Source organism: Mirounga angustirostris, unplaced genomic scaffold (assembly GCF_029215605.1).
Source record: "Mirounga angustirostris isolate CCGP_5_RB_7025 unplaced genomic scaffold, mMirAng1.0.hap1 SCAF_11, whole genome shotgun sequence".
Classification (NCBI taxonomy): Eukaryota; Metazoa; Chordata; class Mammalia; order Carnivora; family Phocidae; genus Mirounga; species Mirounga angustirostris.
The window spans coordinates 124,748,714-124,767,811 of record NW_026991719.1 but is presented as its reverse complement, the minus strand read 5'-3'; the positions used below and the strand labels follow the sequence as shown (position 1 = coordinate 124,767,811).

The 19,098-nt window shown below is 48.5% G+C and overlaps 1 protein-coding gene across 1 annotated transcript; it reads right to left on the bottom strand.

Annotated features, from left to right (window-relative positions):
• Window positions 1-2,240: 2,240 nt before the first annotated feature.
• GABRQ (gamma-aminobutyric acid type A receptor subunit theta) lies at window positions 2,241-17,341 on the bottom strand. The gene is made up of 10 exons (XM_045882933.1): window positions 17,193-17,341; window positions 15,033-15,121; window positions 10,239-10,306; window positions 8,322-8,542; window positions 6,631-6,713; window positions 6,017-6,154; window positions 5,328-5,480; window positions 3,822-4,072; window positions 2,588-3,044; window positions 2,241-2,524 (listed from the first exon to the last, which is right to left on the bottom strand). Exons 1-10 carry the CDS (start codon window positions 17,339-17,341, stop codon window positions 2,241-2,243), a joined length of 1,893 nt encoding a protein of 630 aa, XP_045738889.1.
• Between the last annotated feature and the right edge of the window lie 1,757 nt (window positions 17,342-19,098).

The following is a 19,098-nucleotide window of genomic DNA, read 5'->3' as shown; positions in this document are numbered from 1 at the left end:
TCTACATCATATATCTGTTCTTAATGCATCTTCAAGGCAACCCCCCCCGACACACACCCAAACCCTGCCTTTGTTACTCAAACATGTCGTTTCAGGACAAAGCAAAATGCTCTACACTCCCAGCTTATCCCATGTTTGAGCACTTCCTATCTCAAGGCACTAAACTGTCACTTCCTGGGACTACATTCACTTCTCCTGTGTCTTCTGTCCAGGAGACAGCACAGATGGGTGGAGGAAGGAGGAGAAGAGTGATTGGGGACCGGGAGACACTGCCCCCTGGAACAGGGAATTGGAAAGAAACAGTCAGTTAACCAGCCCGGCCAAATATGGCCGCCCACTTAGGTGAGAACAGGCCAAAGGAATTCAGGTGGTTCTAGAAGAGCCACCAACAGGAAATACATATGCTTTTGGGTGCATTTCCTTTCACACTCATTCAAATCAGATGAATAAACATGGGTGTGCACATATGCTCTCATACACACATAGCATATACCCACGTGCATACACACAGGCACACACACTCTTTCCCAGGGGTGTGCATACACAAACACGCATCCACACGTTGTTATATATACACTCTTATACACACCGATATAGATTTACATCGATATCCATAGAGCTGTACAGCTTCTCAAAACGGTTGTATGTACATACAGAATTACTCAGCTATACACAGAAACACAAACACAGAAACACAGTTAAAAGGGTAGGTGGCTGAGGGGCTGCAGGAGAGGCTGCCTAGGCAGGAAGGAGAAACATAGGCCGAGTGCTTGGCAAGTCTTGTTCCCCCATGGCCTCCATTAAAGAGGTGGAGCTGCTAGGAAAGCTGGAGTGCAGGCTACTTTCTATTTCCCTTCGTGGCCCCACTGGGTGGGCAGTACCCACGTTCCATGTGCTTGGTTCACACTCACTGGCTGGTCACTGGCCACTTCCTGCAGAGATGTTCCAGGTGCTATGTAATGAGGTCTGGGGCCTGGCAAAGAAGCAGAACCTGATGGAGCACCCCCATTTGTAAAGAGGGGAGGAGAAAGGGGAGCACTTTCGTTGAGAGAGTTAAGAGGATAAGAAGAAAGAAGAGCAAGTGGAGTGGCTCTACCACTTACTACCTTACTACTTCTACCACTTACCGTCCTTAGGCATGATACATAAGCTCCATTTTTTCCCCTTGGAACACTGGGGACAATGTGCTTTGCCTTCCCTGGCTTACTGGGCTCCTGTGAGGGCATAACAATGTGATGGGTCAGTGAGCTTGTTGACATTTGCTATGCACTAGACACACAGGGTTACTATAGAGATTCACAATTGTTCGTCTGCTGTTCTAGACCAGGTGATGAAATAGCAAGTCAGAAATTTCCTGACCCTCGTCTTCATTCAGCAAGTGCTTGCTCTGTCACTAGTGATCAAGTCAGCATCTGACCTAGACAGACGTACCCAGTACCCAGTCTGTATTATCAAGAATTGTGAAGCAGAATTATAGACAAGAGAAGTTCCAATCCCTCCATAGATGCCAGTTCAATCTGGGAATCTCCAACTTGACCTCATCACCTCCTGCAAGCTCCTGCTGGAAACATGATCTCTCACTTACCCTGACATCTCACTCAGTACCCCTACCCACCCACATTCCACTCCCAACCCCACACCACAACACCACACTCGAAATACAACAGAAAACAATAGTGGGGAAGAGATTTCCCCAAGTTGCCTAGAGCCAGCCCCTTGCACTTTCAAGCCATGGCTAGTGCTTCCCCTGTGTACCCCTGCTCAGCCCAGCTTGACTTTCTCCTGTAAAACCTTAATCAGGGGGTGAGCAAGGACTAAATTCTTAGGAGGGAAAAACAGAATAAAAAAAGTAATGAAAAAGAAAATTCAACACATGGTCGGGGGCAGCAAAACCCTCAGAAATGTTTATGCGCAGGGCTTGGATCCTTCCTCTGTCTCCCAGCCTGGCTTTCTCCTCCAAACATTTCCAGGGGCTTTTCTGTGCTTCACAGATATTAGAAGTCTTTGAAAAGGTGATAGTCTTCTAGCAAAAAAGGAAAATCAATGTGCTATTTACCTCCAAGTCCTCCTCAATCCCTTTCCTTCCAGCTAGAACACATCCTTTTCAACTACTTCCCACCTCATGTTTATAAAGAGAAAGGCAGAACTAATTCAACTGCCCAAATAACCACAAAATAAAATGAACCAAGAAAAGAAGGCAAAATGGAATCAAGAGGAACCATGAAAGGGGCACTATGGGACTAATTGATATGAAATGCCCAGTAGACAATGTTGAACACCACAAAGGAAAGAGGGAAGAGGATCCGGGACCACCTGTCAACCTCAGGGACATAGTCAGGGTCAAAGAGCTTGGAGGAGAACCCTTCACTGAAGGAGCACCCAGGACTCGGGGGGCAACTGTCATCAGACTCTGAGTTACTGTCCTTGCCTTGGTCAAAGCCCATGAAATCATCAACATTAAGGCTCCAGGTACTGTTAAGATCACACCTGAGTTGCTTCTCAAGGTCAAGGTAGCCGCTCTCAACTCTGATGTCATCAGGCAATCTACGGATCTCATCAAGGTTGCTATGAATCTCATTAAGGTTGCTATGGATCTCATCAAGGCTGCAGCTTGCTTCCTGCACACACCTGTGACCATAGACAAGCAGATGCCTCCCACTAGGGCCATGGCCATGACCCTCATCCGAGCTCGTGTTCTCTTCAGGGTCTTCTGGGTCACGGGTATCAGCATGGCCGTGGGCGTCAGCACGGTTGCGGATTTCAGTAGGAATAACACTGTCATCAATCTCAGAACCATTAAAGCGAATGCCATAGCTGGGCAGGGCCTGCTCTGAGGTGGAGGGGAGATCACTCAGGCTTTCTCTAGAGGCCAGCCAGGCCTGCTCTGAGAGAGAAGATAGTGAGCTGAAGCTTTCTGAGTTGGCCAGTGGGGCCTGCTCTGGGATGGAGATCAAAGAGCTGAGGCTTTCTAGGCTTGCCAGGCAGGCCTGCACTGGTCTGGAGGAAAGAGAGTCACTTTCATCTTCTATGCTAACCTGGGCATCCTTCAAGGAGATAGTAGATAGATTTCTGAAGTCAGGAGGTTCATATTCTACATGAATAAGCACTGGTGGTGGGGAGGAAGGAAGAGGGAAAGGGCTTTCCTCATCAGCACTTGCAATGTGACTGTTGATCTCTTCCACTGACAGAATCATCTCTTCTTGGGATCTCCGGTGTGCAAGGGGCTGAGGAACAGGACCAAGAGGCTGTTAGCATGTAAGGGAAATCCACGGTGGCTGCCAAGCCTGGGTCTTCCTGGGGCAGCTGCTCTCTCTGGAGTGCTATGTGGTGGATGGAGGCAAGGCCTCCTCAGGCAGATGTGGCTGGGCTTCCTGGGAAGGAAGGGGGCACTGCTGGACATTAATGTACTGCCAGCAACAAAAGTCTCAGCACGGCTTTGGGAATTGAAAGAGCAAAGGAAGGAGGGGTAGGCTAACCCCTCTGGTGTCTTTCTCTTCCTTTCAGCCTCCCTGTGCTCCTTTGCCCTCTGGGTCCTTCACCTGCCCTTGAAAATATGCTAAGTGGACTGGATTTGAAGTCAAAAGGTCTGGGAAAATCTAGTTCTGCCACTTACTGCCTTGGGACCTTGCAACAATGATTTGACCTATAAAGGAGTGATGATAAATTGTTCTATTTCTTTGCTATCTGATGTGTGCGTGTGTGTGTGTTGTGCGAGGATTAAAGGAACGAAGAAATGTGAAAGGGTCAAGGGCTAAGCTTAGGCTTAAGAAGGTGCCTAATCCCTAATCAGGGAAAGCTGATTGTTAATCAAAAAGCCAAACCTGCAGCATCACTTCCCGGTAGCGGTAGCGGGCCATGACTCTTTGGGCTCTCCTGTGTCGCCTTTGGTTGCGCCGGGATCCTCCTCGGCTGTAGAAAAGATAGTTGATGTAGACATACTCCAGCAAGGACAGGAACACGAAGAAGAAGCATACGACCATATAGATGTCAATGGCCTTAATACAGGCAACTTGGGGGAGTTTATCCCGCAGATGTGAGTTGATGGCATTCAGGATGAGCATTGAAGTCAGACCTATAAAGAACATGGCGCAGGGTTAGCCTCCTCAGGTGGCTGAAGTTCTTGGCAAGCCATCAGGCCCACATCCTACGGGAAGGGAGCAACCATCATCTCTGGAGCGGGGAGGGCCCTCAGCAAAAGGCCTTCAGTTCTCTAGGCCTGGGGACTTCGCTCAAGTGCTCTCTTTGCTCTTCCTCCCCAGCTCTACACCCAGCCCATGCTTTGATGATTCCATGACTTTCTCATTGCTCTTCGGATCAAGTCCAAAATCTCCAGCCATGGTTTCACAGTGGGACTTATATCTCCAGCCTCTTTTGCCTTCCAGCACATAGGCTTTCTTTTAGATCACATCCCTCAGAAAGGTTTGTGAGCCTTTAAAAAATTACACACATATTGAAGGTTTAGTCCAACATGTGCTCCTTAAGAAAGAGGCTGAGGAGTCTGCCCCAAAGACGGTGAAGGAAAAACCAGACCTGGATGTGGGGCACACTGGGACCAGATAAACTTGGGAGCTGATTCTCTAGGCCCCTCCCTGGTACTGCTCAAAACCCTCTGGTTCTCCCCATTGCTTGGACATGAAGTTCTAACTGCTTAAACTGGAACTTCAAGGTCTTTTCAAGTCACTCCTCCTGTCTCTCTGTGACTCTCCCTATTTCCCCACAGCTCCTGCCCTAGGCACCCTTTGACTTAGTCCCCTTTTAGGGCCCCTGTGCCTTTTAATAGTGATTTCCTATTTTGGTGAATGACAAGTCTTATGCCTCTGCCTCCTACAAGTCTTGAAAATGCAGCTTGAGCAAGACTTTTTTGGTGCAGTTTTAGCCAACAAGATCTGGGTCGTTTCCTTCTTTGGCATCTCACAGTATCTATCCCAGCATTCCACCAGATACTCATTGAGGACAGCTTCTCTGGAAGTCCTCTACTGCCATTTTGATGGGCATTTTGATATGTTGCTTAATCAACGTTTGTTGTATTGCATTTCTGATCTAAATTTATGACGTGTTCATTCATGTATCCCGCAAATAATGCATTCTAATACTTTGGGTCCAACATACCAAGATCCCAGCCCTGATGTTTTTTTCACACTTGTCTGCAATATCGGTCTCTCTGCTGGGGATTGGCTAAGCCCCTGGATAAATGCCTGCTGGGCAGGCACCATATTGCTTCCTTGCCCGTGCAGTCACATACCACCCCAAGTATTCCTCTCTTACTCTTGACTTTTTTTCTGAGCAAGATGATCCAAGTTCCTCCCTGGGATGAGGACAGGACCTACCAACTGTCACCCTGGCTGCAGAAGATTCATAGTTCATCCAAAACGATATCCAAGAGACAACAGTGGTGAGAACAGTAGGCCAATAGATCTGCACAAGGTAGCTGGTGACTTCCCTCTGGACCAGGAACCTCAGTATCAGGCGCACATAGGAACCTGGCAAGGAGACATCCTGGTATTAGGGTCGCAGGGCTGAGGGGATTTTCAGGGTCAAGTACAGGATGGAGGAGGGGAAGCCCCTAATATTCCAGCCTGGGCAGCCTGCCAATCTGACCCTATTTGCCTGCCGCCTTAAGGCCCGTGACAATGGCATATCAGTAGGCCCATATGGCATGGCAAGTCTGTTCTCTCCTCCTTCCTTCCTCACTTGTTTCATGTCAACTGGAGATTCGAAATGGGAGATATAGTAAATATTTCAAAGTGACAAATGGGGGCGGGGGGGAGGCTGGCTCATGAGAGGAGGCCTGTTTTTATCAGGAAGAGCATGAACATTTTACACCTGTAGAGTGTCAAACTTGGCCAAGTGCTTCCACACCCGTTTCTTCATTTGAAGTGGGTTTTGGAAAGTGTCTAGAGCCAGAAGGAAATAGGACAGGAGGCAACAGAGAGTGTAGAGGTCAAAGGCAGACAGATGTCCAGGAATGTACCAGGGTACAAAAGAAAGACGAAATGGGAGAGAAGATCAGACCCACCTGTGTAGAAAAACACCTCTTTGCTAGTCATTATCTTTCCCAGGAAGCTGAACTGAGGAATGTGCAGCTTCTCAGTCCCTTGGATGGCATTCCCATTGCCTTCCCAGTATAATACGATGTCTTCAACCGTGTAGCCATCTGGGAGAGGGAGAGAAACAGAGTCAGTCTGAGAAAGCAGGCATAGGCAGATTTCACACCAGGGCAGGCTGTGGAAACCAAAGGATGGTCGGAACCTGCACTCTTGGGGCACCTTTGAGGTTTTCTGAGTCTGAGCACAGAGGAGAGGGGCACTTGGAAAGGGAATTCTCACTTTGGAGCTTCTTAGCCAGGAAAGAAAACAGAGCAAAGAGATGTGCTCCTATCCACTAGCTTGTACATAATTTCCCAATAGCAAAGTACAATTTCCCCGGAGGACTGACTATTCACACATGAAAGGCCACCTTCTCCCAGACGTTTTGTATATACTTCTGTCTGTTCATCTATTGAACAGAGAGAGAATGGGGAAGAAGGGAGTAGGGGAATAATGCCCTCCCTGTCACTGTCTACTCTGCCTTTGGTTTCTGGATGACTGTGACCCCAGGTAGGAAAGAAGAGGCCTTGGAAGATATACGTACAGCTCTCCACTTCCAGCTTGCAGGTCTGCTTGTCCAGAGGGAATTTTTGCAGATCCAGGGAACAAGCTGCTGTGGTGGTAAGTCTGCAGAGGAAAAGCAAAAGGAAGGGAAAAGCGAGTCAAGTCCAGGCAAGCAACCGTTCCTGAGAGAACTGAGAGGTACTCCACATACTGACCCACCTAACACTGTCCCAAACTGCCTACACTCGAACTGGGTCTTCCTTTCCTCCCTCCAGTTTTTCTTTCCCTCTTTTTCCTCTTCCTTTCCTTCCTCCTAGAGGAAAGCTGGGTCACAGTTGTGTAGGAGGAGAGAGGGAATGTGTATGTGACAGAGAAACCAAGAGGTCTGACAGGGAACCTCAGGGCAGCAGAATGGGAAGGGCCCTTGAGGAAACTGGATGGAGGGACAGAAAGTGGACCTTCTTGCTGAAGAAGGAGCAAGGCTGTCAATAGGAAATGGTGCCACACTGAAGCAGCTGAGGTGCCCGATCCAATGTGGAGTGCCCGTATGGATGTGAGTCGTAGCCCAGGCCCTCCTTTGGCTGTGGGGCCTCTGCTCCCACAGCGCTCTCTTCTCTATGTGTCTGCCCGTATGCACATAGGCCACTGGGGCTGAGCAACACGACAGTAGGAGGTATAAATGGGTAGGAAGTATTAACATATCTAAGGTGGGCTGTGGAGTGTTGGGCAGGGGCTTCAAGATGCCACATGGTGGGTCTGTGAGGGGAATCTGAAGAAGGATCTCGGAGGAGCTGCGGAAGTGGGAGAAGGGACCCACCACACAGAAGGGAGACGAGGCCTTGTCCCTTTCAACCCTTGAAGTGATTTCCATTTTGTACGCTGGGTAGGGGGTGTGTGTGTGTGTGTGTGTGTGTGTGTGTCCCTTCCATGAATCCTCCACGCAGCATTTATCAGCTGAGGCCCCCTTTAAATGAAACAAGTATGACCAGTGACCTTGTTCTCTGCAAGCTTTGTTGTTGTTTTCACTCTAGCACCTTGCACCATGGAGAAAGCAGAGAGAAACAAAGGGATAGAGCAGGAGCACCCCAGAGAAAGAGAGACTCAGAGACAGGGGCTGAACCCTGGTGCCACTACCTCTTGGAGAAATTTTCTGAGCTACACTTATCTCTTACGCTTGTCTTAAGTGATAGTTTGTAAGAGATGATGCCGTGAGGAGAGCCTCAGTGACTATAAATAAACCAGGGAGGATTTCCAGCGTGTGTGTATCCCATGTGCAGGGAACCATAGACAACAGACATATATTGCACACCCTGGGCCCCCTGCATGATGCAGATATGACCAACGACAGAGATTGGGCCCCCTCCCTCAGCATTCATTTGTCTCCCTCCCTCACATCATGGGAGAGAAAAGAAACAAAGATAAATAACAGAATGTGTACAATGCTAAGGTGGAGGGAGAGCTCTTCGAATTGAGAAAATCAAGGAGGGTGTCTTGACAAAGAGGGCATTTAAGTTAGGGACTGAAGGATGGGCAAGGTGTGGGGACAGGAGAGCCAAGGATGGCTGTGGGAAACTCTGAAGGTTTCCCTTTGACTACTGGATAGGATGGGTGAGGGGGCAGTGCAAGACAGCAACAGGGTCCTTCGTGTGTCCCTTACAGTGCATTCATAGGCTACTCAGGGGGAAGAAGGAAGCCTGCCAGGATGGTCCCCAAGCCCCTGGGGAAACTCACCGGATGCCATACCGCACTGTTCCATCTGGGTGAAGCTGAAACACGCGATTTTCCACAGTCACATCATGCACAAAATCATCCTTGCTATTTAGAAAGTAGCAGTCAGGGACCCACAACCTCTCCAGCATCCGATAGTCCAGGGTCAAGTTCAGGTTGGTCTCATGGTATGCTAAACGTGGATCTTTCCAGGTTTGATGAAAAAACATCGTGATCGTATAGTCCTGAGGAGAGAAAGGTAACTCCCAGTCATAAGTGGGGTTGTCCAGCTCTCCATCTTCAAAGAGTGTGTGTGTGTGTGTGTGTGTGTGTGCACGCATGCAGGTGTAAAAAATACATCCCAAATATAGATGAGTATTGGAACATGCAAGAATGTTAAATGTTAAGAATAAACTGAGCTTCATGTAATTAAAATCCAGGTTAAGAAATCAAATATTACCAATAACTTTCGAGTTTCAATGTGTTTCTTCCAGAACATATTCCCCACATCTACCTCCCAGCAGTATCCATTATCTTAGGTTTTAATGATAATAGCTCTGTTGCTTTTTGTTAGAGTTTTATTGCCTATGTCTGTATTTCTAGGAAACATATTGCTTACTTGGACCTATTTTTAAATTTTTCTTCCAAATGGAATTATACTGTATGTATTCCTAATTTGTTTCTTTCGCTCAAAATTCTATTTGTGAGATCCTTTCATGTTGATGTCTGTAATTAAAGTTTGTTCACTTGCACTGGAGAGAATATTCTCTCATGTGAATATACTATGTATATACTATTATGTGAACAGACAATACGCACCAAAATCAACATGAAATAAAAGTAATGACATGAACGTTCCACTTTACCCCCTCACCCAGGGCAGATGAGAGTTCCCAATACTGGTATTGTCTGACTTTTGACTTATGCCAGTCTGGTGGGATGGAATGGATTCTTGCTCTGGTCTTATTTTGCATTTCATTGATTAATAATAAAGTCAAACATATTTGCACATGTCCATCTGCTACTTGGTTTTCTTCACAAAAGTGAAGTTCCTGTTCAAATTTTCTAAACATTTTTCTATTGTTTAAAAAACATTCTTATTGGGATGCCTGGGTAGCTCAGTTGGTTAGGTGTCTGCCTTTGGCTCAGGTCATGATCCTGGCGTCCTGGGACTGAGTCCCACATCGGGCTCCCTATTCAGTGGGGAGCCTGCTTCTCCCTCTGCCTGCAGCAACCCCTGCTTATGCTCTTTCTGCCTCCAATAAATAAATAATTAAATAAATATTCTTATTAATTCACAGGAATTATGTATATTTTCAATAGCAGTTCTTTCTGTTGCATATATCTTAGTCCACTCTGACTTATCCTTTTACAGCTGTTATACTGGTTTTATTTGTCTGGCAAAACAAAAGTTCTAGAAGTTTTGGCTAGATAGAATTTTTTAAAGATTTTATTTATTTATTTGAGACAGAGCACCAGGTGGGTGGGGAGGGGCAGAGGGAGAGGGAGAAGCAGACTCCCCACTGAGCAGGGAGCCTGAGGTGGGACTCGATCCCAGGACCCTGATATCATGACCCGAGCTGAAGGCAGATGCTTAACCGACTGAGTCACCCAGGTGCCTCTAGATAGAATTTTAATATAGTTGAAATTACCAGTATTTCTTTTTATGGCTTCTGTTTCCTATGACTTTTTAAAGAAGTCCTACCACAAAGACAGTATTCTATATTCTCTTTTAAAAACTTCATAAGCCTTTAACCTTTAGGTTTATAACTCACTTGGATTTATTTATGTTTTGTTCCAGGTGGCTGTAGTTTCCCAAACCTACCATGTTCATTTATGTGGGCTCTGTTGCAGGTCAGAACAATTGGAGTTGGCTTATGACCCTGCTCCTTGCCCCATGTTCCCCGTTCCCAGGCCCATGGCTGAAGCTGGCACACTTACCATAGTCATTTCTGAGATCTGTTCAATACTGGAGACATAGATAGATACTCCCACGGGCACAGGGGCACCTACAGCACAGGAAGACACTATTACATGCAGGGTATGATAAAGCATGGACTCAGGAGCCAGACTGCCTGGGTGTGGGTGTAAATATGTGGGTTGTCTATGGGAGCCTGTTTACCTGTGAATGTATTTGTCAGCAGGTCCACGTTTGAGTAGATGCATGTTCATGTTTGTATGTTAAAGATGCTTTTACATGAGTGTATGTATGTTTGTGTACTGAATGGATGGGTCTGTGTGTCCATGTGTATGAGCATATTCATGTGTAAGTCTGTGTGTGAGCACGTTAAGTGCATGTGTGAGGGAATGTGTAAATGAAAGTGTTTGTGTGAGTGAATGTTGGGGAATGTAAGTGAAATTCTGAGTGTGTGACTTACAGTCAGTGTGAGTGAGCATGTTCGTTGTGTGACTATGTTTGTGTGGGTGACCTTATTTGTATGCAAGTTATAAATGTGATTAGTGATCATGTTTACATACTCACACTCATCACACTTATATATGTGGGTGTCTGAGTGTATACAAGCACCTTTATGTGCTTGAGTGGATGTGTGAGCATGTTTGTGTGTGATTAAATATGAGTGTACATGAGTGTGTTTGTGTGTAATTGAATGTGTGACCATGCTGATGTACAAGTGAGTCCATGAGCATATTCATGTGTGTTCATGTGTCACTGTGCAGGTATGAGTGAATGTGTGAGCATGTTAATGTGAGTGTGTGCATGTGGATGTGTACGTGTGTTAATGTGTGAGCCTGTTCATATATGGGCATGTCTGTGTGAACGGGTAAATAGGTGGTTATGATTGTGTGCGCATGTTCACGTGTGTGAGCAAGCTCCTATATGAGTGAATGCATTAGCCTGTTTGCATGCAAGCATGTTAATGTGCACGTATAAGCCTGTGCAGATCAGTGTATGTGTGTAAGCATTTTTTGCATGTGGGTTAATAGGAGTTATTTATCTGTATGAATGAATGTGTGGACATGTCAATATGTATGTCCATGCATGTGAATATCCAAGCATGCGTGTGTGCATCTTTGTATGTATATAAGTGAATTTGGCAGTGCGAGTGTAAGTGAATGTGGGAGCATAAGCATGTGAATATGTCTGTGTGTATGAATACATTTTTTGAAAGAGTTCATTTATTTATTTGAGAGAGAGAGAGCACGAGTGGTGGGGAGGGGCAGAGGGAGAGGGAGAGGGACAAGCAGACTCCCTGCTGAGCCGGAAGTTTGATCCCAGGACCCGAAGATCACGACCTGAGTGGAAGTCAGACACTTAGCCATCTGAGCCACCCAGGCAGCCCTGTGTGTGGATAAACTTTTGAGTGTGTTTGTGAGAACATGTTCATGCGTGTATGTGTACACATGTTCGTATGTACACAGATGTGTGAGCATGTAAAAATATGTGAGCAGGCGCATGTGAGGGTAGGTAAGTGTGTAGACTGAATTTGTGAGTGACTGAATTTGTGAGTTTGTTCCTGCGAGTGCATGTGTGAGGGTGTCTGGGTATGTTAATATCTGAGTGTGATTGGAATGTGTGTCTGAGTGTCTTTCTGTCTCCGGGCTTTCTTTTTCAGTCCCAGGTGTTAGCACTGCCCACTCAAATGTGATAATGGATTTGAAAATATGTAGTAAACTCTAAGGTGCTGTGGTAAAACACTTTTTGTTGTTTCCTGTTGGCTGAAAGCTGTCTTTACCTAGCCCCACAGCTAAGCCATTATTCTATATGTGTTACGCTATGGGAACATGCATGACATAAATGCATGACACTTGCAATTTAGCCTGCTGGCTTCACTGCAGGCTGATAGCCCAGGAGCTGAGCTGCCAAGAGGGAAAAGTGTTATTCCTACCCCAATGTTTCAAGCAGTGACATGGGGTTGGGCATCAGCATACGAATGGCAGCTGAGAAGTAAATGGGCCCAGACTCCAGCAATACACGTAGTGACAGGGGTTTCTAGAAATGTAGTTCTTTCTTATTGCCTTTCAGGCTCCCTACATGCCTTTAGAGGGTGAAAAGCATGTTAAGCAGGCAACAAGCTCCAGAGGGGCCATGCAGCCCTCCCCGCCCCCACCTCACTCTTGGATCAGACTTCTCATCTTAGACCACTTTGTGCTACTCAGGCAACCCCATCCCTTACAGTGGAATCCTGGGGGACCTGAACCCTAAAGGGCCAGGACACAGTCCTGTCCAAGGGCCCTCAGTGGAAGGGGTATGTGGGAGCTGAAATGCAGTCCACATTTCCCTCACCAAGCTATGAGTCCTGGCCTGGGGATGTAGCCTGGAGGAAGGAGACCTGGGGCTGTTTTCTAATTTACCCATCTAGTGGGGACACCTTATGAGAGTTTAGCCACGGTATTCCATGGAGGGGGAACAAGAAATTTCCAGATAAGGTGTCTAAATTCTATCTCTGTTTTGATGGCCTCAGCCTCACATCCCTTTGTTACCCTCCTGATGGGCTCAGGAAGGCAGAAAGAAAATTTCGCTCTTGGAAATTTTGCTACCACAAGCCCTTGTCCTCCTTAGCAGCCACCAGAGTAGCAGAGGAAGAACAGATAAATGAAGGAATGATGAAGATGTCCCCCTCATTCCTTCACTCTATACCTAGGTCATGCCAGGTGCTGAACTAGGTGAAGTACTCAAGGGCCTGCCTTTGGCAACACTGTGGAATCCCACTTCTCTTGTCCAGAAAGAAGCAGCTGGCCCTTTCTCCTCCTCCTCTCAAGGAAGTAATGAGGCTCCCACAGCCTCATTACTGACCCACCGAACCTGACAATAGTCAGGTGAGGCCTCTGTATGTGGTGTGTGTGTGTTGTGTGTCCTTGAATCTCTATTTCACTTCAGACAGAGGGGAATTTGATTCTGTGTCTAGTGGGAGGCATTAAAGGGAGTCCTGGGCTACCCCAACCCTGAAACCCCTGACCCAGTGTCCCATTGATCGGCACCCCCCCCACCCCAGCCCATATAACAGTCCCAGATGGAGGATGTAGTGCCTCCTTCTCTCTAAATGCTAGACGGTCCTGCACTGTCCTTGCTCTGCCACCTTCATCAGGGACCCATCTTTTCTCATATGCTCCAGGTCTACATGCCCATAAAGTTTAGTGTAACTTAGGAGGTTAGGCATTGGGTGTAAATAAATCCAAGTTAGCTCAAAAGACGGTGGTGAGGTGCCTTGGAGCTACTGTGGACCAGCCACACCTGATAATCCCCAGAGGCTGGTCCTTGCCCCTGCTCCCTCCCCCTGGCCCCGGATGTCTGCGGAGATGGCAACCGGAAACAGTGGAAAGGGTGTGCTTGGTGTACTTGAATGGCTGTTGGTCAGCCTTTGTTGAGAAACGTGAAAATGAGGAAAGCAGAAAGTGTAGTAGAAACCAGTGTCACACAAGGTGCTGGCTGTGCCCTAGCATCTGAATCCCCACACTGAAAGCGCCTTCCTTCTGCCCTCTCCACTCCAGCTTTCTAATGCCCAGTGCACACTCACCTTGGATCCAGGACTGTACCTTCTGTCCCCACACTCAGAGGGAGCAACACAGCAAAGGTGACACCAGTTAAGTGTCCCACTTCCAAAGCTTTGGGGCTTTGGTTTTCCAGGTGGCCCTCCAGGCAAATCACAGAGCCCCACACTGGTCTACCACACTGTAGACCTCACTGGCTGTGTGCCCTTTAGGGTGAAGGGATTGTGTATTCGGAAGACCTCTATTCATATGTGCAAATGTGAACCATTAGCATTCATTAACTCTTTAGAGCAGGTGTCTAGTTCTACCACCTGCAGGAAGTGGAGTGCTTTCTCCAACTTAGCCACTCTGATTTTTAGCTCTTTCTCTGTTTCCTTTGAGCCGAAATGTGACTAACTTCTATTTAGTACACCCTTCCTTTTGTCTGTCCTTGGTCTAGGTTTCCTGGGTGGCCCCTGGGCCAAAGAATGCTACTCCTGTTCTGTGGGGTTGGAGCAGATTGCTTGTCCCTTAAAGCTGTGTGATTGAGCCCAGTCACCCTTTTGAGGGTGGAGACAGGCAGGAATTAAAGGAGAAACTGATCTATGGGCTTCCTGTTTCAGTTTCCTTGTCATTTCTCATCTCTGTGCTTGAGGTCTGAGTGTGAGGCTAAGGAGTTTGGATTATACCTGGCAGTTAAATAATGCCATCAAAAGTTCGTGAGGTGATCAGGCTGGATTTATAAAGATCACACTGACTGTAGTGTGTTGAATGAACTGAACTTGGTGGGAGCTGAAGGCTTTGGGAAGGGGTGGCAGAGGTGGAAGTGCCCGGGACCCCGGTGGGAAAAGTAAACTAGACGGAGAAGACCATGCCCTTAGTTTTGAACTAGCTGCACTAGCTAATCACTTTGCAAGTGTCTAAGGTGCAAAGAATGTGTGATCAAGTAGAAGAATGTGTGCCCCTCCCATAGATGTAGCGGAAAACTGGAGAGCCTGTGAAACCCAGCAGTTTTGTCTGTGGTTACTGCTTCTCCAGCCACACCAGGGAGCGCACTTCAGGCTGTTGTAAGGGAGGGAGCAGAAAGGCCCCTTGCATAAGAAGGCGAAGAAGTGGGAAATTGCCGGGGCAGAGCAAAAGGCCTGGGGGTTGGGGGCCTGGAAGTGCTCTGATGCAGGTTGTCCACAGTGGTAGGAAGGTAGGGAGTGCCACTGGTCAGCGTCCTGAGTGGGGGTGTCTCGTTGCATCAGTCTCAGCTCTTTTCCCACCTAACACAAAGGCTTCTAGTATGTGGACGGGTCTTACCTCCAAAATTTGGCCTCAGACGGACATCATATCTTGACAGCACCCTGTCCAAAATCTTGTGAACCACAGCTTCATTTGCACAATTTTTGCTGAAACAGAGAAGTCATCAGTAAATGCCACATTGCTTCTCAGGGAACAAACAACAAAGAACACCCCAGGTATCAACATGCCAGGGCCTTCTTTGCTCCCGCACACATGCAGACATGTACAGTCAAACCTGTACCCATCTCTCCCTGCTCCTCTCCCTCCCTACAGTGAGTCAGCCAGAAGCGCAGCCCTGTCGCAGGCTCTTTTTCCCCTCCCCCCTTCCGCTTTTATCTAGAGAATGGGGCACAAAGACTGGATACTTATTACCAGGCAGGATTGGGGAGGAGGGGGGCATGAGGCGGGGAGACTGTAGGAGAAGTGGAGAGGGGAGGGAGTGGGCAGGTTCAAGCCCTGAGATAAATGCCTTACTTCAACCCCTTAAGAAGCCCCATCTTGCCATCAGCCTGGATGCAGCTTTCTAGGTCGGTGGGAGTCCTTCCAGGGGCACCTGCTTGCCTCAGGAAAGGTCATCTTCCACCCTCAGTGTCCCCCTGAGCTGAGCCAGCCAGTTCGCATTCTCCAGCTCAGTCACATTTCCCCTACCTAGGCTAGGACTGGGCATTTTGTTCTCACGTCTATGTAAATCTTGTGTTTATACAACTCTGCTTTTTAAGACTTGATATATGGCACATGACGCAGAGAGAGCCTTGCTCATGTAGCAGAGATTAAAGACCCTCACCCAATCAAACCATTTTAGATTTTGGGGGCCCAAGGGCTGTCCTCAAAAAGACATGTATTCTGGGAACAGACATCTCTCTGGCTAAGCATAGGCTTCCAGCCTAGACGTGTTTTGGGTGAGCCCATGTAAGTGGACCCAGCTCAGCCCTGCAGAGAGCTGGCCTTTCTAGAAGTCTCTGAAGCTCAGCCAATTCACCTAGACATTCAGTGGGGCTCTTTTCCCCAAAAGGGGTTTGTGAATGAGAACAGGCCCTGGGCTTCACTATGACTCTTAGGATCTTTGACGCATTGACCAGGGAACAGACATCAGTCCCTGCAAATCACAGTGTGCACGTGTGTGTGTGTGTGTGTGTGTGTGTGTGTGTGAGAGAGAGAGAGAGAGAGAGAGAGAGAGAGAGAGTTCACTAGCGCAGTCTGGTATGTCGGGTGGAGGACATTGCAGGGCTGTCTGCTGGAACCTTGCCAGACTATACGCCCCCACCCCCCACTTTTTTCTGAATACACGTTCATTTCTGGCTTGTCATTTAAAAATTATTTCTAATCATCTTTAATGACAAAATTTCATTTTGCATCATTCCAAAGTGTACACATGTACTATTCCCGAATTAAAACAACGCATTCCCGCCTGTTTAGTACCACACATTACCCATAGGACAGCGCTCAGGATCCGTGGCTCCTGCAAATACACATTTTTGTATGAGCTACATGTAAAGTCTGTTTGTTTTAACATCTCTTCAGATATTTGCAGACCCAAACTTGAAATCAAACACAGAAAAAACCCGTTGAATCTTCAAATGTTTTCACAGGAGTAAGCACAAAAGCACACCCATCTAAGGCCACACAGCTGTACGGTTATGCAGCCACTGATTGCACTGTCTGGGCTCCGATGAGGTTGAGTCAATAATTTCTATCTGCGGCACTGGAAAATGTCTCTCACCGCTCAACACACACAAACATACGCACGCGCTTCAGGGAACAGACGAAAATCCGGACTCAAACAGGTGTCTCTATACTCTCTCTGTTTTGTGAGTTGTCCATCACTCTGTACTGCCACCACCCCAATCCCACAGGTGCCAATGGATATGACTGGGAAAACCTGCCCAGGGCCTTGGCAGACGCTGGGGTGAGGGCACCGTCCTCCCCCCACCCTCAGGGCTGCAGTTTGGGCACACGCGGGGCTCTGTGAGGCGCCGCTGTAACAGGTGGGCTGAAGCACAGAGCTCTCTTTCAATCGGCCACCCCCACTGCCACCCCATCCCCCTCCAGGGACCGGCAGGCAGGACCCAAGTGCCAGGGCTCGGCGAACCGGGTTCAAGTTACCCCAGCCCGCTCCGTCCAAGAGGCCGCCCGCGGGTCCCTGTCGCCGCCATGCCCAGGCTGGCGGTACCGGCTTACCAGCTGAAGAGGTTCAAGATGACCTCGGGCACGGTAGGGGAGAGCTCGAAGTGGAATTTTGGGGTAGGACTGCGGTCGTTGCCCTCCGCGAGCCAGGTCCTGATGAGGAGCAGGAGCACGGCGGCTCGCAGCATCGCTCTGATACCCATGGCCACACTGCTCCGGGCTAGAAGGCGCGAGAGACGGCAGTCTGCGGCGGGGGAAAGGGATGGGATGGAGGCAGTGCGGGGCGAGAGGGAGCTGGGGGGTCGCTAGGAGTCTCTAAGGAGACACCAGCGAGGGTATGGGAAGCAGGGAACGCGGGGGTCGAGCTGGAGCCCAGAGCCCAGAGCCCAGGAGGAGCAGCCCCCCAGCAGCTCTGCCCCACGCAGCGGCCCCAAGGTGCACCTGCAGCGGCGAAGTGCGCTCCGTCTGCGACCGCTTCTGGCTGCGACTGGCCTCCAAGCCCGGCGCCCGGCTGGCTCCGCCCACTCCGACGGCAGCGCTGACCGAACCAATCCAGCAGGGGCCAGGAGCCGCACAAAAAGGCGCGCGCTGCTGCCTCCGCCCGCCGCCTGCGCTCCGCGCGGCCCCCCGCCCCTTCAGGCCTCTGCAGTCCTACCCCGGCCAGCTTCAGACACTGGCAGGGGCGGGGCCGGGGGGGGGAAGGGGGCGGGGGTGGGAATCTGGCTGCTGGGGGAGGGGCACAGATCCGCGCCTTGGGGCACCCAGTGGGTCCTACTCTTCCTCTCTGCAAAAATGCGAAATGTGCTTTTTTCTTGGAATAGCGTGTGCCCAAGAGTTTGTTCGGGATTTTTGTTGTTGCTGTTTGTTTTTTGCGGTGACAGGAGTGAGGTGATTTGAATGCCCTGGCTGAATCTGCGTTCTGAAAGAGCTGGACACATTTGGAGCTAGAACATAACTGACTGCAGCTCATTCCCAAACCCTTGACGCACCAGTAATCCCGCGTCCCTTGCCTCCGGGTGGAGTGGTGGGGGATCACCAGTGGGTTTTATGACAGAGCTCTAGCCATGCAGGAGTGCCCCTCCATCAGGCTGGAAATTGGATTCCAATAGCCCAAGAGTTTCTTAAAGACTAATTTTTCGGAATGCCCTTGCCCCAAGTTTAGGTCCCCAGGACAAAGTTCAGGGAACTGGAAGGATTCACCAATCAGGATCACTCTGAGATGTGACTCTGTCACACAGCCAGCATGCAGAGTTGAAGTGAGGATCCAGGGCTCATACCTTGAAGGGGAAAGAAAGCAAAGGCCAGCGTTTCAGATATTCGAGGGAGTTAGCCTTTGAAGAGCCGTCCACTGCAACGCTTTTGCATTCTGGCCCCACCGTGTGGAAAAGCCTGGCATTTTGACTAGAGGGCTCTTATTCTTCCCACTACCCTGAATACTGTCCTATGAAACAAAAGGATGTCAGAGGATAAGGAAATTCCTCCACTTAATCCCTCTGTCTTTCCCATCTTTGATACATGACAAAACAAGTTCAGAAAGACGGCCCTTGAACCCATGGGCCAGATGGGCAAGCAACAAATAGACCTCAGTCACTTTTACTAACACTGAACCTCTTAAGGAGGGTTGCAATGAAAATGAATTTCAAGGTCACTCTTGGTTAGCTAGAACATTCACACAGAAATACAGCCCTCTCCCACTTTCCCTCAATATTTGGTGAAGTGAGTTGGAACTGCTTGTGCCCAGCAAAGCTTCAGTTGCCGGGTTAGCTGTTTCCTGCAGCTTTCTTAACCATTTTAGAAGCAAACTTTTAAAAAATGTGTATCATACTTCCCTGTTTTCTTTTAAGAGCAGAACACCCTCACACCTTCCTTTGCCATCTCCTTGCCCCCTCTTTCCCTTGCCATTGCAGCAAATGCTCTCCTTTCCACATAGGTGCAGAAATAAAAAAGGATGGTGGGATCC

Bases quoted from the DNA above. Each gene is read 5' to 3' on its own strand.
- GABRQ (XM_045882933.1), bottom strand. From the start codon at position 17,341: ATGGGTATCAGAGCGATGCTGCGAGCCGCCGTGCTCCTGCTCCTCATC. The intron at 4,073-5,327 runs GTAGGTCCTGTC...TGTTCTTTATAG, and splicing joins TGCAGCCAGGGTGACAGTTG to GTCTGACTTCAATGCTCATC. The intron at 2,525-2,587 runs GCAACCTTAATG...ATGACATCAGAG, and splicing joins CAGCCTTGATGAGATCCATA to TTGAGAGCGGCTACCTTGAC.